This window comes from Neovison vison, chromosome 1 (assembly GCF_020171115.1).
Source record: "Neovison vison isolate M4711 chromosome 1, ASM_NN_V1, whole genome shotgun sequence".
NCBI lineage: Eukaryota > Metazoa > Chordata > Mammalia > Carnivora > Mustelidae > Neogale > Neogale vison.
Window position 1 is genome coordinate 287,695,511 of NC_058091.1, and position 25,116 is coordinate 287,720,626.

General features: G+C 36.4%; 1 protein-coding gene across 1 annotated transcript in view; it reads left to right on the forward strand.

Moving 5' to 3' along the window:
* The window catches only part of NUP155 (nucleoporin 155), a 65,307-nt gene that overhangs the window by 26,708 nt on the left and 13,483 nt on the right, over nt 1-25,116 (forward strand). The window contains exons 17-31 of the mRNA XM_044232524.1: nt 601-663; nt 1,405-1,552; nt 2,866-2,932; nt 4,352-4,467; nt 9,868-9,965; nt 13,068-13,198; nt 14,832-15,023; nt 15,684-15,822; nt 17,110-17,245; nt 18,138-18,291; nt 18,499-18,603; nt 19,595-19,749; nt 22,856-22,985; nt 24,123-24,236; nt 24,958-25,078. Of these exons, the coding sequence (XP_044088459.1) occupies nt 601-663; nt 1,405-1,552; nt 2,866-2,932; nt 4,352-4,467; nt 9,868-9,965; nt 13,068-13,198; nt 14,832-15,023; nt 15,684-15,822; nt 17,110-17,245; nt 18,138-18,291; nt 18,499-18,603; nt 19,595-19,749; nt 22,856-22,985; nt 24,123-24,236; nt 24,958-25,078 (1,869 nt within the window). The remainder of the gene's footprint in view (nt 1-600; nt 664-1,404; nt 1,553-2,865; nt 2,933-4,351; nt 4,468-9,867; nt 9,966-13,067; nt 13,199-14,831; nt 15,024-15,683; nt 15,823-17,109; nt 17,246-18,137; nt 18,292-18,498; nt 18,604-19,594; nt 19,750-22,855; nt 22,986-24,122; nt 24,237-24,957; nt 25,079-25,116) is intronic.

Genomic DNA, 25,116 nt, shown 5'->3' on the forward strand with positions numbered 1-25,116 from the left:
GACCTTTTCATTATATTTTATTTACTGCTACTGTTTTTTTGGGTGAATAATTCTATAGATGTTAACTCTTAAAAGCGATGGTATACTGAGTTCTTTATGTTAGAGAACAAAATAACATGTAACTATTAGTATTTACAGAACTCATTTGTTATTTATCCAAAAGGAAGGAGGTGAATGATTAAATAATAAGTAAACTTCTGCCTCAATGTTTTCCAAAGTGGAAATTGTTAGAAAGTTCCTGGGAAATGAGTGGAGTCCCTAAATCTTAAATATTTCATGGGGGCACCTGGGTGGCTCAGTTACTAAGCGTCTGCCTTCAGTTCAGGTCATGATCCCAGGGACCTGGGATTGAGCCCCGCATCAGGCTCCCTCCTCAGGGGGAACCTGCTTCTCCCTCTCCTGCTCCTCCTGCTTGTGTTCCCTCTCTCGCTGTGTCTCTCTTGGTTAAATAAATAAATAAAATCCTTAAAAATAAATAAATAAATATTTCACGGATGGTGCCACTCCACTCCTGCTTAGAAGCAGCTTCTCTGCCTAATTTAATCAGATTTAAAAGATTTAGAGGTTATTTTATAAATGTTGATATTCTTTTCTTTTTAGGTTCTCCTATTCCTAGTAGTAGTCCATACCCAAATCCATCATTTTTGGGAACACCATCTCAAGGTACCTCTTTTCTTTGTTTTATACTGCTACTACTACTAGTCTTTTTGAAGAGCTAACACTATTATCCTTAAAGCTTAGTTAGAGAAATGCTAACTTGCCCTAGTCTCTTGCAAATAATGTAATTGAATAGAAGTTACATCCAAACAAGTATTGACATTTGGCCATGAGTGCCTTTGCATAGGAACACTTGTAGTATACCTGAAAGCTCCTTATTTGGGTACCAGGATTCAAGTTTTAGCCATGAAATCTGTATGATTAGCTCTCTGATACCCAACGTTAGGGAGGGGTGACCAGAAGTTTTCTTGCCTTTTATCCTGCATGCTGACACTTGAAAGCCTACCTGGGAGCATCCATCCATTCTGAGTGTCTTCTTATCAGGAAAAACCAAATTCAATATCTGATTATTCCAGTATTTTTATAAATTTTCTTGCCTTTGGGCCTAGATAAAGAGGCTTTGGTTATTGTGGATGGTGAATGTTTAAGGTTAAATTTAAAGATTTGTCTTTCTGGGTGCCTGGGTGGCTCAGTGGGTTAAAGCCCCTGCCTTCAGCTCAGATCATGATCCCAGAGTCCTGGGATCGAGCCCCACATCGGGCTCTCTGCTCTGCAGGGAGCCTGCTTCCTCCTCTCTGCCTGCCTCTCTGCCTACTTGTGATCTCTGTCTGTCAAATAAATAAATAAAATCTAAAAATAATAATAATAAAAAAAATAAAGATTTGTCTTTCTTACATTGTGTACAAGGTGTACATCCTCCTGCCATGTCAACTCCAGTGTGTATCTCAGGAAACCCAGCAACTCAGGCTGCAAGTATGAGTTGTATGGCTGCACCAGAGATTGTGTACTCTGGAAAACACAATGGCATTTGCATTTACTTTTCTCGAATCATGGGGTAAGTTTTGCATGGAATAACCAACTGTTGCTTACCTTGTCTTGTTTTGTGTAGTTGAATATTTTTAACTAAATTTGGGACATCATTTATTCCCGTTAAATTTTACTTATAGTTGTTTTAGCTTACTTGTTTATCAATATGATTGTTTTCTATTTTCTAAACAATCTATGATTGTTTAGCTTTTTTTTTTAATCATCTAACCATCTATATGTGTTGTTGTGTTTTATATATATGCATACACATACGTATTAACATACAGTGTTACAAACCACCCCATTAACTCAGTGAAGTGTATCTGCAAGTCGGCGAGGCAGTTCTGGTTTGACTGAGCTAGATTCACTCATTTATACACATTAGCTGTCAGGTGGAAGAGAGTTCTGTCAATTTTGGCTGGATTCTCACATAATTAGGGTTATGTTTGTATGCTGGTCTAGAATGGTCTCTACTGAGGCAGTTGGGTTGTTTTCATTTGCTCTGTCATCCTCTGGCAGGTTAGCCAAGGATTACTATTCATTTGGTGATGGCAAGGTGAGACAGGGGTAGACATTTGCAAAGCCTCTTGATGCCTACCTAAGTTTAGAGTTGGCTTACCATCATTTTAACCTCATTCACTGGACCAGGGAAACATCTCCATGCCAACCCAGATTCAAAAATAGAATCCAGTCAAAAATGGGAAATACATGGGGCGCCTGGGTGGCTCAGTGGGTTAAGCTGCTGCCTTCGGCTCAGGTCATGATCTCAGGGTCCTGGGATCGAGTCCCGCATTGGGCTGTCTGCTCAGCAGGGAGCCTGCTTCCCTCTCTCTCTCTGCCTGCCTCTCCGTCTACTTGTGATTTCTCTCTGTCAAATAAATAAATAAAATCTTTAAAAAAAAATGGGAAATACACTCATTATGAGAGACAGATCAAAGTCATCTTGTAAAAAGCATAAGTATAAGGAGGAACAAAGAATTACAGCCATTTTTGCATTAGTCTACCATATCATCTAGTTAATTATCCTGTCTATTCTATATTTGTCTTAGATTTGAAATGGATGCTTTCATTAGAATCATTTGCTTAAAATGTGAAACAGTGCAACACGCTTGTTTACAATTCATTGCCCATAGTCTTTTGATTTTTCTTTAGCAGTATTTCATTATGTGAAATAACTTAGATATATCAGGTTTAGAAATCTTCTTGTTTTCCATTCTTTTGGATAACTTTGTAAAGTGTTAAATCATTGCCGTACTTTGACAAACACACAAAGGAATTTACTACATAGTGTATTTGTTTTTTGTTTGCACAGCATAATTATTAAAACATTTTTTATTTCAGAAATATCTGGGATGCTAGTTTAGTTGTGGAGAGAGTATTCAAGAGTGGCAACAGAGAAATCACTGCAGTAAGTGTACTGTATAACGCATTTCATTGCTGTGTGTAACCAGTTTATGATTTAATTGTATTAATAGATTATTTCACATTTCTTGGTGTTATAAACAAGATGCAGTGGTTATTCTTTATGTACAGGTTTGTGTACATGTCCGATAAACTCTCCTTGCCCTGGGTGAAGTCCCAGCTCTGTCACTTACATAAATGATGAGTCATTTTCTTAATATTTCAGTCTGATACCTCACTATAAGAGGAGAACAATAAGACCTCTTCCTCTTAAGGTTGTTGTGAGTGTTAAACAGAATAAGTCCCAATACTTAATATTACTCAGAGCCATTATTTAGTGTTTTGCTTATATGCTCCCGAACTCCAGGAACCCACTACTAATTTCCATGCATTAGTATACTTTCCGGAGTGCTGTAAGAATAGATCCTGTAGGGGTACCTGGGTGGCTTTGTCTGTTAAGGTGTGCCTTTGGCACAGGTCATGATCCCAGAGCCCTGGGATGGAGCAACACTTGAGGTTCCCTGCTCGGCAGGGATCCTACTTCTCCCTGTTCCCCCTGCTCGTCTCTCTTGTTCTCACTCTCACTCGGGCTCTCTCAAATCAATAAATAAAATCTTTAAAAAAAAAAAGAAAAAAGAATAGATCCTGTAAAACTTTGTATTATCATAAATTCAGGTAGTAAAATTTTTCAACATGAAATATGAATGCAATTTAAACTTTTTTCTTTTTAAATCTGAAAGATACCAAATATTTTTTCAATTCTGATACTTTTTATAGTTCACATTTCTAAGAAGAAGAATGTATTTATTTAACATAGTACATGATTCCATTTATATGAAGTTCAAGAACAGGCAAAACTAACTGTTGGTGACAATAAGAAAAGTGGCTACCGGGCACCTGGGTGGCTCAGTGGGTTAAGCCTCTGCCTTCGGCTCAGGTCATGATCTCAGGGTCCTGGGTTCGATCTCTACATCAGGCTCTCTCCTCAGTGGAAAGCCTGCTTCCTCCTCTCTCTCTGCCTGCCTCTCTGTCTACTTGTGATTTCTCTCTCTCTGTGTCAAATAAATAAAATCTTTAAAAAAAAAAAGTGGCTACCTGGTAGATGGAATGACTAGTGACTAGAAAGGAGCATTAGGGAACTTCTTGGGTGTTGGAAATATTCTATATTGTGGATTGGGTGATGACTGTATTAAAACATAAAAAGCTATCAATTACTGTTTGTCAGTTACACCTAAAACAAAACAGAGCGGGACGGGAGGGATGTGGGTATCTAGGCCTTTATTCTGGTGACAAGCATAAATGATTACTATTAATGAAGATAGGAAACTTAAAAATTGAAACTTGACATTCAGTTATCAAGTATGTTTTTTACATACACAATTTTTCAAGTGTTTTAAAGCTTTTGAAAATACTTTTCTTCTTACAGATTGAAAGTAGCGTTCCCTCCCAACTGTTGGAGTCAGTGCTGCAAGAACTAAAAGGTTTGCAAGAGTTTCTAGACAGAAACTCCCAATTTGCAGGAGGACCCTTAGGAAATCCAAAGTAAGAATAAATAAGATTTATTTGCCTATTTTTTCCTTTTTCTCTCTGAGATAGAATTCTTGTTATAAAATTCATCCTTTAAAATTTTAGTTCAGTGGTTTTTAGTATATTTATAAGTTGATGCTATTATCACCACTAATTCCAGCATATTTTCATCATGCCAAAAAGAAACCCTTTACCCATTAGCAATTACTCCCTCTTTCAGGCCACAGTAGCAATAATACCATAGAATGGCTTAAACAACAAACGTTTATTTCTCACAGTTCTGGAGGCTGGAAGTCTGAGATCAGGGTGCTGGCATGGTTGGGTTCTGGTGAGGACCCTCTTCCTCATTTATAGGCAGCTGCTTTCTTTCTGTGTTCTAACATGGCAGAGAGAAAACTAAGTGACAAGCTCTCTGGTCTCTTATAAGGCTATTAATCTCATTGTGGGGCTTCACGCTCATCAGCCGATCTAAACCTAATTACCTCCCAGAGTTACCACCTCCTAATACCATCACTCTGGGAACAGGGACTTCAGTATTGAAATACAGTGGGGCACAAACAGTCCATAGCACTCCCCATTACCTGTCCCTAGCAACCACTGATCTGTCTGTGTCTGTGGACCTGCCATATTCTGGATCTTCTATGTAAATGGAAATGTGGCCTTTTGTTTCCGGCTTCTTTGAGCATATTTTCAAGTTTCACGTGTTTTAATGGGTATTAGTACTTTGTTTCATTTTTCAATTCATCAGGTGATGCTCATTTGGGTTCTGTTAGCTTTTTGGTTACTATGAAAAATGCTGATGTGAACATACCTATAGAGTTTTTGTGTGGGGGTACACTTAGGATAAAAAAAAAAAATTATTATAGAAATAATATGGGCTTTTTGTAAAGATTTCACTTTACTGACCAGAAAATTTATGATCTGAAATATAAGAGTATAAACTATATAAAACATATAAAGGTATTTATTTAAAACTGCAAATAGACACTTTTTCATAGGTCCTCCCCTGACAAACTCTGGGGCCAAGATTTGGTAGTTGCTGCTGAAAGAAAACCCTTGATTGCATCCTTGCCCTGTGATTGTGCCAGTTGCAGCTGTCACTCAGTGGGACAGAGGGACTATTCTGTGACATCATATTCAACATTGTATCATTCTCCTGCTGCTCGAACCTTAGCTCTTCTCCCTAAAAAAAAAAGATAATAATAATAATTAAGAAAAATTTTTTTTTAAACTGCAAATAGAATCTAAATAGGCATACTTTTATGAAACATTGTATACACTCATTGTATTATATACTGTATATACTTTATCTATTGTATACTCACTATGTAGTTTAGAACTTTCCAAATTAGTGGAATAAATAATTTGTATATTGGCTGCATATTTTGCCATTATTTATACGCAAAAATTTAATGTATAACTCTACTAATAATTGTAGTGTTTCTCTTTTTCATGTTATAAACAAGGTGCAGTGGTTACTCCTCTTTATACATGTTTGTGTACTTGTTCAGTAATCTTCAATGATTTTCGTGAGAAATAGAATTATTGGGTGTAAGGACTTTTTTAAAAATGTTGATATGTAGGGTTGCCTGGGTGGCTCAATGGGTTAAGCCTCTGCCTTCAGCTCAGGTTATGATCTCAGGGTCCTGGGATCGAGCCCCGCATCAGGCTCCTTGCTCGGCAGGGAGCCTGCTTCTGTCTCTGCCTCTGCCTGCTTGTGCTCACTCTCTCTCTCTCTCTCTCTGACAAATAAATAAATAAAATCTTTTTTTTTTTTTTTTTTTTTAAAAAAAAAGACTAACATTTAAAAAAAAAAAGTTGATATGTAGTATTTAGTTGTCTCCTGAGAAAGTTATACCAATTTTCTTTATTTTGAGCCTTTGGAATACTCTATAAAATATATCTTAACATATAAATTGATTTCTCCCTTCTTTTGTTAACATAGTTTAAGAGTCTTTATCTTTTCATAAGATGGTTTAACCTCTACCCATGTTTGGCATTAGTTTAATGTTTTATTCTCACCATCCTGAATTTTGCCTTTTGTTGTGTGTTTTGTTTGTTTTCCTTTCCTTCCCCATCCCCTTATTTTACTGGATTGATCAGACTTCTCCCTACCCCAAACACAGATTTAGAAGTTTTATACGTGATTTTCTTTCTCTAGTAGTTAGTTTTAAATTCTGAAAAATACATATCTCTGTCAGCATTAGTAATTGGACAGAGCTATTATTAATCCTTTTTCCCCTACCCTCCACCAGTATCCTTCTTGGAAATTATCTGAAATTTTAGTTGTAAGGTATTTTTTCTTTTCTTTTTTTTTTTAACATTATATTCTTATGTTAATAGTTTCTTAGTTTATTCAAGTCTACAGTTATAACTAAAGTCTGTTAATTTAATACCCTGCTACTTTACTAATTTCTCTTCAGTTAGTACTTTTTTCATTGAGTATTTTGGGTTTTTCAGATATATAGTCCTGTCATCTACAAATAGAGATAATTTTACCTTTTCTTTCTAGCTCTGGTTGCTTTCTCCTGTCTACCAACACAGTGTTAAATGGTAGTGGAGATACAGTGGGCATCTGGGTCCTGCTTTTGACTTCAGTGAGAAAGCTTATAGTGTTTCCCCATTAAAGATTGTGCCTACGTAGGTAGATAGTTCATCATACTAAGAAAGTATCCATCTATTTCTATTTTATTGAGTTTTCATATAAAGTGAGTATTGGAATTTGTCAAATGTCTGGATTTTGCAGAGATGATATTTTTTCCTTTTATTAACAGATTTTCTCATTTCAACCAACCCTTCATGCCTGCAACGTTAGTTTCACTGAGTATTTGTTAATAGCTTCTTAGGATGTAATTTATATGCCACAAGATTCACTTATTTTAAATGTTTGATTCTGCAAATTTTAGTAAATATATAGAATTGTGCAATCATCATCATAATCCATTTTGGGAACATTTTCTCCAACTCAAAGACATTTCTTTTGTCCATTTGCAGTCATTTCCACCCCTTAGCCTCAAACACTTATTAATCTATCCTATCTACAAATTGGCCTATTGTTGACATTTCATACAAATGGGATTATATAATTTGTGGTCTTTAGAATCTAGCTTTTTTTGCTTAGCATTATTTTAAGGTTCATGTTCGAGGTCCAGGTTGCAACATAAATCAGTACTTCTTCCCCTTTTATTGCCTAATGGATATGGGATTGTAAGGTCATAGTCATTTTCTCTCAGATTTTCCTTTATAGTGTGTTCCATTTTCTTCCTAAACTTTAATATTGCAGAGGAAAAGTACATTGCCTTTTGGATTCTTGTTTCTCTGTAATGACTTGTGTTAGCTTCAAAGGTTTTTATGCTCTTTGTCTTTATTACTAAAAATTTAGCAATTTCACCATGTCTTCAGTAGGTCTTTTTTCGGTGAGTATTGAGAACTAAACTTTCTCAGTAAGCATTTAGAACTAGACTTAAGCCTTGGTGAATTTTCTTCTGTTATTTTTTTTTATTATTATACTATCTGATTAGTTCCCTTCTCTTGGGAAAATCCTATTAACTCTCCTGGATCTAGCCTCAGTTTCTTCTCTTTTCTTCCATAATTTCCTTTCTTCCATTTGTTGTGGTGGTTCTCTAGATTACAGAATTCCTAGAGCTGATGTTCTCGATTATTAAATATATATATATATACACATATATATATATACATATACATATATATATTATATATATACATATATATACATATATACATATATATACATATATATATATACATATACATATATACATATATATATATATATTTAAAGATTTACTTATTTACTTTGTTGGGCAGGGGCATAGGAGAGTGAGAGAGGGAGAGATTGTCTTAAGCAGATTCCGCAGTGAGCGTGGAGCCTGATGCTGGGCTCGATCCCACAACCCTGAGATCATGGCCTAAGTTGAAACTGAGAGTCTGGCATTTAAGCAACTGCGCCACCAGGGGCCCCAATTATATTTTAAATAGCATCTGTTTAGGAATACCTGGGTGGCTCTCTCGGTTGAATGGCTGCCTTCAGCTCAGATTATGAACCTGGGGTTCTGGGATCTAGTCCTGCATCAGGCCACCTGCTCAGCAAGGAGTCTGCTTCTCCATTCCCCTGCTTTTGTGCTCTTGCTTGCTCACTCTCACTTCCCCTCAAAATAAATAAATAAATAAATAAAATCTTTTTTTTTTTTTTAAAAAGCATCTATTCAATTTCTCTGATACATTTTTTTCCTGGCCATTATATTTTTAGTTTTCATTTTTTTTATTTTCCATTTTTCATGAGTTAGCACTTACAATGTGAATACCAGATTTCATGTGATAGATCACCTGCTAAAACAAACAAGACTGACATTCTCCAGAGAGCTGATATATACAGCAACATGGGTGACTATCAAATATATGATGCTATAGCAAAGAAGTCAGAATAGATTTATATTACATACTGGAAAAGGCAAAAACTGTAGGGGTAGGGGCACCTAGGGGTGGGGGCGCCAGGTTAAGCATCTGCCTTGGACTCGGATCATGGTCTCAGAGTTCTGGGATGGAGCTACGCATTGGGCTCTCTGCTCATCGGGGAGCCTGCTTCTTCCTCTCGCTCTGCCACTCTCCCTGCTTGTGCTTTCTCATTTCCTTTCTCTGTCAAAGAAATAAGTAAAATCTAAAAAGAAAAAAACACAAAAAACTTATGGGGTAAAGAAGAGATTAGTGGTGGCCAGGCTTAGGGGTGGGAAGAGGATTTGGATACAAGAAACAGCACAAGAGAATTTGAAGCATGACAGAACTGTTCTGTATCTTGATTGTGGTGGTAGTTATATGACACTGTGCATCTGTCAAAACTCATAAAACTACACATGGAAAAGGTAGATTTTATTATGTAACTTGAAACCAAAATGTCGCTCATCTTTGAAGGATGCTAGAAACCAATTCATTACTTTTAAATTTGGCGGATAAAGAGAAAGAAGCAACCACTTACCTAGCCTTTCTGAATAAAAATGGACATCACGATAACCAAATAATTGAAACTTGAAGCATCCAGGAGGTTAAAATGATCCAGTTTTAAATCATCATTTATTTGCTTTACTATTCTGTAGAGGAAAAGAATATTAACAATGTATCCCACCTCATTTATATTAAATATTCAGAATAGGCAAACTTAAAGAGACAAAAGTAGGCTAGCAGTTACTTAGGGTAGGGGTGGGAGAGATAGGGATTGACTGCTAATAGAGAGTGGGTGAAAATGTTCTAAAATCAGATTGTGGTGATAGTTGCACAAGCCTGTGAATGTATTTTGAAAAACTAAATTGTGTACTTTAAATGGTTGAATTGTATGATGTATGATTCATATCTCAGTAAAGCTGTCAAAAACACAAATACACATTCTGAAAATTGTTTCAGTACAACTGCCAAAGTGCAGCAGAGGCTGATAGGATTCATGCGTCCTGAAAATGGAAGTTCCCAGCAGATGCAACAGGAGCTGCAAAGGAAGTTTCACGGTAAGTTACTCCTTCTGATCAGTTGACTGTACGTGACCCCCATAAAGAGTTTTATTCATCAAGTAGGAAATGGTGGATTGAATAGAAAACAGTGAACCTCCCTTAATAAGATCTGGTTGTTTTTTTTTTTTTTTTTTTTAAGATCTGGTTTTTGATAACACAAATATTTTTTATTAAAATAACAGTGTGGTTAAGAAAAGTAGGACTGTATGGCTTTCATATATTTCCATAACTTTCAGCCCATTAAGTTTTTTCCTTTCCTTTACATAACCTTTTTAAAAATAAGTTTTTAAATCATAAAATAGACTACAGTTTTTTGTTTTTTTTTTTTAAGATTTTATTTATTTGTCAGAGAGAGGGAGAGAGAGTGAGCACAGGCAGGCAGAGAGGCAGGCAGAGGCAGAGGGAGAAGCAGGCTCCCTGCCCAGCAAGGAGCCCGATGTGGGACTTGATCCCAGGACGCTGGGATCATGACCTGAGCTGAAGGCAGCTGCTCAACCAACTGAGCCACCCAGGCGTCCCTAGACTACAGTTTTAACCACATTCACTTGGTTGTGCAAATGTCACTACTATCCATCTCCAAAACTTTTTTGATCTTCTTAAAAAACTGTGTACCGAAACAGTAACTCCCCATTTCCCACACCATCCCAGCCCCTACTGCTGTCAATCATTTGTTTGGTTTTTTTTGTCTGAATTTGACTACCTTATATACTTCATATAAGTGGAATTACACAGTGGCCCCCTTTGCATCTGGCTTACTTCAGCTAGCATATGTCTTCAGAGTTATCCATGTTGCGGCATATGTCTGAATTTCCTTTCTTTTTTAAGACAGTATTATTCCATTGTATGTCTACAGAGGTTCCCCCCCTGCTATCTGAAAGTAGTGTTCCTATGAAACCTTTCATAAGCCAGAATGGTGGCATAAACTTAGTAAGCAATTACCATTAAATTATATGGAAAAATTTTTGAGCATTCCCAGACCCCAAAAAATAACCTTTCTTAGGCTTTTCTGTTCCTTAGGATACTTTTTCTTTTTCTTTTTCTTTTTTTTCTTTTTCTTTTTTTTTTTTTTAAGTTTACCTTTTTTAGTAATCTCTGTGCCCATTGTGGGGCTTGAACTCACGAGCCTGATGAGATCAAGTCACATGCTCTTCCAACTGAGCCAGCCAACCTTAGGACACATTTAGAGATAAAGCACAGAATTCCACAGACACATTTCAAAGTTGTGGCAGCTTGTTACTGAGGTGATGTGTGTGGTTTCTGGGAAGGGGGTTTGGCAGGGTGCGTGCTGCCTCTGTAAAGGCTCACTGCAGAACAAACACTGAATACTGGGTTTAGGGTATTTTATCTTGAAACCAGAAAAAAAAGGTTGGGTTTTTGAGCACTTGGGTTGCTTCCACCTTAGAGGTATTGTGAATAATTCTGCTATGAACGTGTTGTACAAATATAAATTTGAGCCCTTGCTTTCAGTTTTTTTTTGTTATGTACCCAGAAATGGAATTGCTAGATCATATGATAGTCATTTTTTTAATTTTTGAAAAACTGCCATACTATTCTCTATGCACCATTTTACATTTCTGCTAGTAGTGAACAAGCATTTCAATTTCTTCACATCTTCACCAGTTATTTTTCTCTTTTTATAATCTCCATCCTAGTGGTTACAATGTGGTATCTCATTGTGGTTTTTGATTTGCATTTTCCTAATGATTAGTGGCACAACTTTTTATAAAGTTAAAAATGTGAATCAAATTTTTGGTTGGTTTTGGGTTTTGTTTTGTTTTGTTGTTTCTGTTATAAATAGTAACAAGGAAGGAGCAAGGTAATGGAAAACTTAAAATCATCAATTACTCCAGAAATACTTTGGAATAATAATAAATCATTGCTTAAATTTTGCCTGCCATTTGGTTTTTTAAAAGAATTTTTGTGTTCTGTTTGAGCCATTTCTGCCTGATAGATCCTTGCTAATTAAGACCCAGCCATTTAATCTTGTCCCTTCCTGCTAAATCTAGTTTTTTGTTTACTCTTTCATAAATATTTTTTCATTACTGCTGTTGGTACTTCAGTAAAATCTTAAGCCTGACAATACCAAGCATTGGTAAGGATTAAAACAAAAGGAGGGTTCAGATTGCTGGCACATGTACACTGAAACGACTGCTTTAGGGAGCAGTTTGATCATAGCCTGTCAAAGCTGAAAATGCATGTATATTGAAACCCAGTAGTTTCACGTCTAAGGATACATCATATAACAATCTTTATCAGACTTTTTTTCTTATGGTAAGAAATACATTTTATGTTACGACCTTAATGTTTGAAAGCATATATACATAACTGAAACAAAATTATAGGAAATAACTACCTGTTTTACACTCTAATATTTTCCTTTTTTATTTTATTCCCTTTTTCTTTTTTTTAAGTAGGCTCCATGCCCAGTGTGGGTCTTGAACTTAAAACCCTGAGATCAAGTGTTGCATGGTCTACTGACTGAGCCAGCTAGGCACTCCAATTCTCTTCCTTTTTAAAGTGGGGGAGGTAGCTGTCATGACTGACTGAATTGATTTCATGACTTGCCCACTTATTTATTTATTTATTTATTTTCACCCATTTATCTTAATCTAGAGTTTGAGGAACATAGTCCTAGAGAAATCTGATGGTGCTTTTCAGGAGTCCTTTTTTAAGGATGTTTATTGCATTATTGTTTTAGTAGCAAAGCATAGGAGATAACATAAATGTCCTTAAGGTGGAAAATGGACCTAATTGTGGTATACTTACATGATGGAATATCCAGTAATACATATTAGAATATTAATATTAAATACTTATTAAAATACAGCTGGGTGGAAAAAGTGGTGTAAATGGTTTTAAAACGGCAGTTTTTGTTTTATGTGTACACACGCAGACACATAGAACCACATATACATCTAATGACTGGATGAAAGGATGACTTCAACAAGTCAAGATCATGGTTGGCTGTGATGAGGGGAGACCAATGAGGATTCCAGCCTTAACTATAGTTGTTCTTACTGAAAGCAAAGTGTTGTTTTATTTAAAACGAAACAACCTATGTCATTTTATAAAACTTCATCAGTTGTGTTTTGTAATTAGAGGCTCAACTGAGTGAAAAGGTTTCACTTCAGGCAATCCAGCAGTTGGTTCGAAAATCATACCAGGCTCTGGCTTTATGGAAGCTTCTTTGTGAACATCAGTTCACTGTCATTGTAGGAGAACTTCAGAAGGTAGGATTCTTTTCCTTTAAGATCATATTGTTAATTCTGTGCTTAGTTTGTTTTCTTTTGAGTTAGCTTTAATCTTACGCTGGGGTTTGAGAGGAGACTTTGGGGGAGAAGCATTTAGGTGTTATGATGAAGTTAGTATCTGCTTAATGGAAATCTTAATGGAAAATTGCACTAAGTCATGAAAACTTGAGGGATCCACTTTGTCAAAACCACAAGTTTTTACAGTATGTGAGAATTTTATTATGGTATATGAATGAAATCTTTACGAAAAGTATTTTTTTAAACAGTAGGTTGTAACCGTTATTTGGATTTCAGATCCCTTTGGGAATTTGATCAAAACTCTTTCTTCCTCTTTAAAAAAAATAAAACAAACCAAAAAACTCTTTCTTCCCACCCTCAAAGAATGCATACAGATACATCCACAAAATTTTTGCCTGTAATTTCAGAATCTAATGACTTAAATATTCTTACTTTTAAAAAGGTTTACCATTTGAGAAATGAATGGGTCAGATTTCTCTTGATGTCCTCATTTGAATCCTTTTTAAGTATGATGGCAGTTTGCATTCACTTAAATGTTAGGCCACTGGGGGGAATGTATTCCTATTGTGAATATTTCTAAACATATACAAAAGTAGAGTAAATACTACATTATAATCTTCATATACACTTGCATTCAGCATTTTCAAGATTTTATCAACTTTCATTAATCTACTCTTTTTCTTTACCAAATTACTTTAAAGATAATCCTAGATATCGTGTCATTTCATTCCTGTATACTGTGTTCTCTAAGGAAAGGTGTGATGTGAATCTGTCATGCCCTTTGATCATGTTGACTCAGCTGACTGGCTAAGCGGGTGTTCCCTTTCTCCCTCACCACTCCATGTGCATCCCTTCCAAAGCTTTGTGCTCGAAGAGGATGATCTTCCTTGATAGAGGTAGACCATTCTTTGGTCAAGGGTATACAAATAGTTGAGCGTCCCTGCTAGAACCTCCAAATGAGCTCTCAGGGTCCATTTGTAGGACCTGAGCTGAAATCAAGAGTCGGATGCTTAACCAACTGAGCCACTCTCAGGCGCCCCGTTAACCCAAGATTTTTTTTTTTTTTTTTTTTTAAGATTTTATTTATTTATTTGACAGAGAGAAATCACAAGTAGACAGAGAGGCAGGCAGAGAGAGAGAGAGGGAAGCAGGCTCCCCGCTGAGCAGAGAGCCCGATGTGGGGCTCGATCCCAGGACTCTGAGACCATGACCCGAGCCAAAGGCAGCAGCCTAACCCACTGAGCCACCCAGGCGCCCCCCCAAGATTTTTTAATGTAGCCAAGTGATTATTCTTTCTGGTTATGACTAAAATCAGGAAACCTGGCTCTAATTTTGGTTCTGCCTACATTTTACTTCTCTCACTTGTAAATTGAGAGATTTCAACTGGTCATACTATGGGTTCTTTAACAATTTTGTATGATTCTATGGAAGTTTGCAAAAATGTGTTAGTCTGTATAGTTTAGCATATTTTCTCTTTTGAACTATAGAATCTTTTAATTTTTTATTTTAAATTGCTAAAGAAATTTTGTTGTGGGTAGAAATAGGATATTTCTGTATTTTTGGTAGAAAAAAGGACTTTGTATTATACTCCTAGGAATTTCAAGAGCAGCTGAAAATCACCACCTTTAAAGATCTGGTAATCAGGGACAAGGAACTGACTGGGGCATTAATCGCTTCTCTTATCAACTGCTACATCAGAGATAATGCTGCTGTTGATGGCATTAGTTTACACTTACAGGATATCTGCCCACTTCTGTATAGCACTGATGATGCAATTTGTTCTAAGGTATGATGCTTTATCAGCTCTTTCAATGTTTCTTAAAGAGGGTTTCATAGTATGAAAGCACAATAGAACTGGAATCAGAAACCATCTTTTACTTAACATATGACGTCTCTTGGGTGGGTCTCCTAACCTCTCTCTTGGCCTCCAGAGTCTCTATCTATATGATGAAAGGAGTTGGAATACATCATTTCTTAAAATCCTTGTATATTTAAGTTTTTCATAAAGAATATAACATTTCTAGACCATATTTTTTTAAATGGTTAAACACATATCTCCTTAGAAATTAAAAATTACTAAAACTTTAAGTCTGTAATAAGAGTTGACTGGGCAATTTTTATTGATCCTTTCTTACAGGTAAAAATAATTTAAATCAGTATCATGTGGACTGCCTGCTGACCAATAATGTATTCACTAGGCAAGAGATTTACCAGTCAAAAGCTATCTTGCTTAAAATATTTGTGAGAGGAGTTAAAAGTAGCTAAGATTTTTTTGGTCAAAAATTTTTCTGCCTAAAATTAAGAGGAAATAAGTTTTTAGAGTTGTTTTTATTTTTTCTGATAATAAACCAGATGTTAATTGAGACATAGACCAAGACTTATGTTGATAATTTTGTCTGTGTGCTGGATTTTATGTCTTTTTAAGTTCTTGTCATCTCTAATCTAGGCAAATGAACTTCTCCAGCGTTCCCGGCAAGTTCAGAATAAGATTGAAAAGGAAAAAATGTTAAGAGAATCCTTAAAGGAGTATCAGAAAATCAGCAATCAAGTGGACCTTTCTAATGTTTGTGCTCAGTATAGACAAGGTGAGAAACAAAATGATCTTCACATCTTTTTCTTAACTCAGGGGACAAATGACTGTTTTATTATAAGCTACTGATAAAAAGCCTCTTAACATAAGCAACACTTCCCCAAGTGATAGGACTTGGGAAACTCATGTCTTGTGTTTTAGTGTTTGATGGCTGGCTTCTGCAAAAACTATAATGTTCTTTTTATATCTTGAAATAGTTAACTTTTAACACAGGAGTTTTAATCCTTGTCCTTGTATACTATCTATATTAGATAGCTTCGTGGATTACATTTATTTTTGGATGCTTTCAATTCTTTTGACTAATTTTTTTTTTTTAAAGATTTTATTTATTTATTTGACAGACAGAGATCACAAGTAGTCAGAGAGGCAGGCAGAGAGAGGAAGGGAAAGCAGGCTCCCTGCTGAGCAGAGAGCCCGATGTGGGGCTCGATCCCAGGACCCTGAGATCATGACCTGAGCTGAAGGCAGAGGCTTTAACCCACTGAGCCACCCAGGCACCCCCTCTTTTGACTAATTTTTAAAATAGTACTTGTCTGCTTGCTTTTAAATTACTTTTTTTTTTTTTAAAGATTTTATTTATTTATTTGACAGAGAGAGATCACAAATAGGCAGAGAGGCAGGCAGAGAGAGAGAGGAGGAAGCAGGCTCCCTGCTGAGCAGGGAGCCCGATGTGGGACTCGATCCCAGGACCCTGAGATCATGACCTGAGCCGAAGGCAGCGGCTTAACCCACTGAGCCACCCAGGCGCCCTTAAATTACTTTTTTGTTTATTTTTGTTTTTTTGATTTATTTATTTGACAGACAGAGATCACAACTAGGCAGAGAGGCATGCTGAGCAGAGAGCCTGACGCAGGGCTGGATCCCAGGACCCTGGGATCATGACCTGAGCTGAAGGCAGAGGCTTTAACCCACTGAGCTACCCAGGCACCCCTAAATTACTTTAAATCAAATCTAGCATAATGTAAAAGTAGTAACTGTTAGCACAGATATTGTTTTGAATTCTAAGATTTTTTTTTTCTCATCAAGGAACAGAAATCTTCCCTTTTGTTATTCTAACTTGGAAAAACATTTTTCCAATAAAGAAAATACACTTAATAGCTGCCTTTTAGGCATGTTGGTACCTTGTTCTTCGGTAGATTCACCATATATGTGATTGTGTCATTAAGGTGACTAGCATACAGTAGAGACATAGAAACCTTGATCAGTACTTTTATAAACCAGCTAAGGAAAATACATCCAGCTTAATAAGCCTTACCTCTTTGTCCTTTTCCTTTCCCATTAGTCCGTTTTTATGAGGGTGTAGTGGAACTATCTCTTACTGCTGCAGAAAAAAAAGATCCTCAGGGTCTTGGACTTCATTTCTATAAACATGGAGAACCAGAAGAAGACATCGTGGGACTGCAGGCTTTCCAAGAAAGGCAAGTTTATCACCTTAGTGGCTTGTCAACTTTTTGGATACAGACTTTCCTTGGTGTACAGTTTGATTGATTGTATTAGGAAAACAATATTCTAAGTACAACACTTACAAGAATGAATTATGCTTTCACTTAAAAATGTTTTGTTTTATCACAGGCCTAAATTAGGATTATAATTCTTGCCTTAGGGGTCAACTTTTACTCTGGTTGAAATTATTAAGGACTTATAAATGTTTTTGAACTTGCCTCTATGGTTTTTATAACACTTTACTAATGTCAGCTTTAAATGCAATAACTTGTTTGGAACCATCTCTCCCCTACCTAATTTCTGGTTCTGGGTGATGATTAGTATTTTATTTTATGGGATGATTTTCAAATGTTCACAAATTAGTAGTGACTGTTAAGAAAAAAAGTGTGGGGCGCCTGGGTGGCTCAGTGGGTTTAAGCCGCTGCCTTCGGCTCAGGTCATGATCTCAGGGTCCTGGGATCGAGTCCCGCATCGGGCTCTCTGCTCAGCAGGGAGCCTGCTTCCTCCTCTCTCTCTGCTTGCCTCTGTCTCCTTGTGATATCTGTCTGTCAAATAAATAAATAAAATCTTAAAAAAAAAAAAAAAGAAAAAAGAAAAATAGTGTGTCCATAAAGGAAATATATAACCTATCTAAAACATGTTTTTTATTAATACATTAATTTTTATAACTTCACCCTTTTATGGTTATGACGTTTCTCAAACATAGAGAAAGTATACGATTTATATTATTTTTAATACCACATATATTTGTGTGTGTACATATATATAGTCCCCAAAATAGTCTTCATATTATTGTGTATTTAAATTAGATTAGTCAGTTGCTATCTAATTAAACAATGCATTTGCTCCTTTTCTGTTCTTTTTCAGATTAAACAGTTATAAGTGTATTACAGATACGCTTCAAGAATTGGTAAACCAAAGTAAGGCTGCTCCTCAGTCTCCCAGTGTACCCAAAAAACCTGGACCTCCAGTATTGTCATCTGATCCCAATATGCTTAGTAATGAAGAAGCAGGACATCATGTAAGGGACATAGCATATTTTTATCCTGAAAATACATTGTTTAGATGTTCTGTGTAATAGTGGAAACAGCTCGTCTTGGGAAAGGTAGTAGATCTTAGAAATAAGCATTTACAAAGATTCTTGATTTCAGCATTTTATAAGGCTGATGGTTATGATGTCCAGCAGGAGAGCCTCTAACTGCTAATTTTTATTTTTTTTTTATTTTAGTTTGAACAAATGCTTAAATTATCTCAACGATCCAAAGATGAGCTCTTTAGTATTGCCCTTTATAATTGGCTAATACAAGCTGATCTTGCAGATAAGCTATTGCAGGTAAAAAATATTTTTTTATTCCAATATTGCTAACTTGTATTTTCAATTAGCATGCATATAGTTGAAGGAGGGGCGCCTGGGTGGCTCGGTTGGTTAAGTGTCTGCCTCAGCCTGGGATTAAGCCCTGCATCGGGCACCCTGCTCAGCAGGGATCCTGTTTCTCCCTCTCCCTCTGCCTGCCACTCCCCAGCTTGTGCTCACTCACTCACTCTCTTTCTGTCAAATAAATAAAATCCTTAAAAAAAAAAACAAACGCAGATACCAGGAAATTCATTTTCTTATCCTGAACCTACCATTATGTGTTAGCATCAATCCAAGTAATGTAATATCCTTCCCTGGTGGACAAAATAAACTATTGCTCTAATTTTCTAATATCGTGGGATGAAAATCATTGGATTATGAATTAGGAGTCCTAAACTTGGCATAACCTCTGCCATTAATTCAGTATGTGACTTCATACATGTCTTTTTACTATCCTAAGTCTCAGTATTCTTCATTCTGTAAAATAAATGTGTGGCATTTGACAATGGCAAGGACGTCTTTGAGGAATCAATAGCTGTGTTTTCATTTGTAGTTGGGGATGCCTAGGTAGCACATTTGGTTAAGCATCCAACTCTTGATTTTGTCACAGGTTGTGATCCTCGGGTCGTGAGATGGAGCCTGCTTGGGGTTCCCCCTGACCCATGCTCATGCTCACTCTCTCTCTCTGTCTCAAAAAAAAAAAAAAAGAAAAATTTAAAAATTGTAATTGGATTATGATTAGTTTAATTAGCCTAATTCAACTATCATAGCAACTCTTTGGTTAACTCTAGTAAAACAAAAATCATGTATAATGAAAAAAATTGCCCTCTGTCTGTTGTTAGATTATAATTTTGCTTATGTGATTTGTGAAGCAAGGCATACCTGTAGTTGTTTTAAAAATGTTATAGTTACTGCATAAAGAGCAAGCGGCTAGCCTAGGAGAGTTTCTGAGTGACTGTATAATTTGCAGATTGCTTCTCCATTTCTGGAGCCACATCTAGTCCGAATGGCCAAAGTTGATCAAAACAAAGTTCGTTATATGGATTTACTGTGGAGGTATTATGAAAAGAACAGAAGCTTTAGTAATGCTGCTCGCGTCCTGTCCAAATTGGCTGACATGCATAGGTATGGTATAATACTCTTACTTCTATGAATAATGATTGATAACTGACCTATAACTAGACACATCTGGATTTCAGAAATTAAATAAAACCTTATTCAGGTTATAGTATGTACAGCTTTTTATGCTTTTATTTGGATTTACATACAGTTTACAGTTTTTTTCTTTTTTAATAGTGTATAGGAGGTACTAAATACCCAAGATTGTCTTTAGTCAAACTATCTTCTAAGTCTCTTCTTTAAAGTATGTCTTTAGATTCTTTACTACTAAACAGTTAATTAGTATTCTTAATTGAAAGGACAAAATCTCTCAAAGGCTGTATAATTTTAAATGTTTTGCTAAATCTAGACTAATTTCCTCTGCACTGTTGGTTTAAATTACAAAAAAGTTTTGAGCATTTATGTTAAAGATTGTTAAGAATCTTATTAAAGAAAGCATTGAAATTTCTAGTTAGATTATCATATCAAAAAACAATATAATTTTGGACAGATCATTGATTTGACCTTGTATTTTCATTTGGAATCTTCTTTGCCAAAATAACACAAGTTCTGTTTTTAAAAACTGGAGCTCAATTAAGTTAGGAAGAAGAGGTTGTGGAAACAAAGTTGTTTTTAAACGAAGTTAATCAGAATGGTAACTTATGGGGCACCTCGCTGGCTCAGTCAGTAGAGCATGTGACTCTTATCTCAGGGTCATTAGTTCAAACCCACGTTGGGCATAGAGCCTACTTTAAATAGTCTAGATGTGACTATAATAGCAAGTGTGAGTATGTACGAATTTATTCTTAATTGGCCTTCCATTAATATTTTTTTACCTTTTTTCTTGTTATATTGTTATTATAACATATTCAGAAGGGATGCCTGGGTGACTCAGTTATTCAGTGTCTACCCTTGGCTCAGGTCATGATCCCGGGGTCCTCGGATTGAGTCTGCATCAGGCTCCTCAGCAGGGAGCCTGCTTCTCCCTCTGTGTGCCACTCCCCCTGCTTCTGCTCTCTCTGTCAAATAAATAAAATCTAAAAAAAAAAAATTCACAAATTCCCTAACTTTTAAGAATACTCATTATCCATATCTACTTTGTACATAACACATATAACCTAATTTCCTCCTCATGTGAGATACACTGTCCTTCTACTCGAGCTCTCACCTTAACCTTCTTTTTCCGCAATAAAATATTTTTCCAACTATAATGTTGCTCTCTTTCTCACCACACTCTTTTTGCATATATAGGCTGCAGCAAATAAATTGGCAGCTATAGAATTTGTATTTTAAATTATTTGGAAATGTTACCCACTTTTAATATGTTTGGTTCAAGTAGGGATTTTTTTAGAGATGAGAGGGGAAAGAAAGGGAAGCTCTTTTGGAAACAGGTCCTAAATGTACTAAACAGTCCTTTACGTGCAGCACTGAGAGATGGTCAGTGCTAAGTAACTGTCATCTACACCAATACTTTCAAAGATAGAAGGGAGAGAGGAGTTAATTCTTCCTTCCTCCTTCCCTCCCTTTCTTTTTTTTTTTAAGAAGGGGAAAAATATGGGAGCCATAGCTATACAGAAGGACAGTTTGATCTGAAAGTAAAAGAAAGCTAGTTTTTTCCTGATTCAAACTGGAAGTAATGGGGATATCAAAAGTTACATTTAATACTGGTTAGTATGAGAGGATGCCAGCAACTAAATGAATTAGTGGGTTTGTTTTTAATGCCAAGTCACTCTGTAATGTCAAAGAACCAAGTGTGATGGGGGATTCCAAAGGACTGAAAGTGGTAACCATCAAGGTGGATACATGCTTGGGCTTTCTGACACCTGCCAGCCCGCTAGCCAGCAAATAGATTTTGAGCACCAGTGATGTATATTCGAGGCATGCAGAAAGGAATAGTGAACAACGCAAATACCACCTTTGTTCCCAAAAGCTCCCATTCCAGTGGGTATAGAATGCAGACACAAACATATTCAGGTTCTATAAAAATAATAAAAATAGAATAATATAGTAAAAAGGGCCTATTGGGAAGTGGGGGTAAGGAGCAGCTTTAGTTAAGATTGGTCAGAGAAGGCATCGAACAAATTGTTATGAAAATTGATTCTTGGGGCACCTGGGTGGCTCAGTGGGTTAAGCCTCTGCCTTTGGCTCAGGTCATGATCTCAGGGTCCTGGGATCGAGCCCCACATCGGGCTCTCTGCTCAGTGGGGAGCCTGCTTGCCCCTCTCTGCCTGCCTCTCTGCCTATTTGTGATCTCTGTCTGTCAAATAAGCAAATAAAATCTTTTTAAAAAATTTTTTAAAAAAAGAAAATTGATTCTCAAGTGACAAGAAAGTACAGTATTAAAGATGTGGAGGAAATGGCCCAAGCTTGGGAACAATAGTCTCTTCAGAGGTAGTTTCAGATTCAAGTTTATCATGTTTAGGATACAAAAAAGAAAGCCAGTGAGGTTGGAGATGGTGAACATGGGAGCAGGTGAAAGGAGAGGAAGTTGAAGGAGTAGGTGAAGACATGTGACATAATTTGATTTCTGTTTTTAAGAGGTCACTCTAGTTGCTTTGTGGAGGATTACATACAGTATTAGCCGTATTAAGGTAGAGAAGTGAAGAATATGAGGAGTGATAAAGAACTTTTTCCTTACTTTAGTGTTTCGAAGAATCCAAGTTTTAATATACTGAATTAAGGTTTTAAAATCAGAAGTTACAGGGCGCCTGGGTGGCTCAGTGGGTTAAGCCTCTGCCTTCGGCTCAGGTCATGATCTCAGGGTCCTGGGAACAAGTCCTGCATCAGGCTCTCTGCTCAGCAGGGAACCTGCTTCCCTCTCTCTCTCTCTCTCTCTCTGCCTGCCTCTCTGTCTACTGTGATCTCTCTCTGTCAAATAAATCTTTAAAAAAAAAATCAGAAGTTACTTTCTTGGATGTAAACTTAAGCATTTTTTTATTTGTTGCCTTAAACTGTAGATCTCTTTCATTAGAATTCCTTTAATAGTTTTTTCAAGTTTCAAATGGGCTTTTATGGCTCATTTGATATGTACAAAATAGTGTGTCATAATATTTGTGTCATAATAGTGTGTCCATATTTGTATATGGGATCCTTAAGAGTTCATATAAATAAAAGTAAGGTTTTTCTCCCCCAGCACAGAAATTTCACTTCAGCAGCGACTAGAGTACATTGCTCGAGCCATTCTTAGTGCCAAAAGTTCTACTGCCATTTCATCGATAGCTGCAGATGGTGAATTCCTTCATGAATTAGAAGAAAAAATGGAAGTAAGCGCTAAAGATACTTAACCTTTGCCTACATTTATTTCATTTTCCCTTCTTCCCTCTAGTAACTCATAGGTCAGTAGCAGTTAATAATTCTAGTGTCTTCTGCCTGTATGTATTTATTTTCATATCTAGACATACATCTTTTATTGGGTCACAGGACATTGCTATAATTAGATTTTTCTCTGTGGCATTTCTAAAGGTTTTTGGGTTTTTTTTTCCCAACTGTCCCAACACAAAGGAGATTATCACATTTACCATTTATTCTAGAAACTAATGAGTAGATACGTGAAGTAGAGTAGGCTAAACTGCCCTAAATAAGAGACCTAAAAGTATGTAATGGTGCAAATACAAAAGCTTATTTCTCATTCACAAATATCCAGAGTTGGTGTTCCTGACTGGCTACTGGCCACTGGCTTTCTTCCACTTGATTGATTTTAATACCCAAGTTCTATTTTCTGGCTCTGCCATTCCCTATTGGCCTTAACTTCTTCTTCTGTCAGAGGGAGTAAGAGAAAAAATCACATTTAAGAAGCTCTCTTAAAGACCTCAGTCCTGAAGTGACATACTTCACAGCCACTTACAGTCCATTGAAGAGAACTTAGTCTTACGGCCATATCTCCCTACAGAGGAGGTTGGAAAATATGGTCTAGCCATTTTCTGGCTGCAATCGTGGGAGAGATGGGTATTACAGTGACAGCAAAGGCTCTCTGCCATAGTATACTTCCTATGAGATCTTTTGTTGTGATGAAGAGCTGCTAGTTTGTTACAATAGAAGTCTTCATTTGTACAGTTTTTTATTGAGGTATAATTGACATGATATTGTATTAGTTTCAGGTATACAGTGTAATGATTCAGTATTTTTAGGTATTGCAAAATGATCACCATAATAAATCTAACTAACACTTATCACTATATACATAATGACAAAATTTTTTTCTTGTGATAAGAAGTTCTACAATCTATTTTCTTCAGCAACTTTCAAATATGTGATACAGTGTTAATTATAGTCACTGTGCTGTTATTTATACATTTTTTTTACTTTAACCAACTTAAAGTCAGATACTAGGAATCATTCCTTCAAGTACTTGTTGACTTACCATCACGAACTTAAGACTTGCTTTTTTTAATTCAAACTAGGTTGCTAGGATCCAACTTCAGATACAAGAGACACTACAAAGACAGTATTCCCACCATTCTTCTGTACAGGATGCAATTTCTCAGCTGGATTCTGAGCTAATGGACATAACTAAGGTAATAAAAAAGCAAGTTGAATTCCTCTAGCAGTCACATAATACCTATAAATTCCTTGTTTCATTTGCATTCTACTTTGCATTTCATGAGAAAGATTAATCTTTCTCCACAAAATTAAGATAACCCATCCTGGGGAGCATGTCGCTGGGCTGAGAGATCACTGCTGTGGTATCTGACTCTTAGGGACAGCTAACTTGCTCTGTCCAGGCCATTTTCTATCAAGACTCCTATCAGCCTCACACCAAGCTTTGTTAAAACTCCTGCCATTTATTTTATGGCCCTGCTTCTTGTCTTGGAGAAGTAACTTATCTTTGCTTACCTCTCTGAGCCTCTCCCACTCTATACTTCAGAGAAGTCCCTTTTTCAATAATTCTTGGACATTTCTCCAAGAACCGTGAAGCACCCTGAGACTTGTGTTTCCATGATTCTTTAAACCCTGGTTTAGACAGTGCTAATTATAAAAGACATGTTATTACAGTATCTCCCTGCCAGCCAAGGGGGCCGGGGAGGCACACATGTTGAAATCTATTTAATTTTACCAAGTCTTTGCCATTCTTAATCTGGAGTTATGACCACCTGCATGTCATCACATCTTTATATCCTATTTTAGGAACTTTGGATAAAATCTTTGGTCATTTTTAATTTTCAAGGAGTGCATCACTATAAATTTCTGACTCTTGACCTCTGGTTGTATGTATAATGTTGGCATTTTCTCCAACAGCTTTATGGGGAATTTGCTGACCCGTTTAAACTTGCAGAGTGTAAACTTGCAATAATTCATTGTGCTGGTTATTCAGACCCTATATTGGTGCAGACACTTTGGCAAGATATCATAGAGAAAGGTAAGTGCTCACTTACAGGTATATTAGCATACATTATT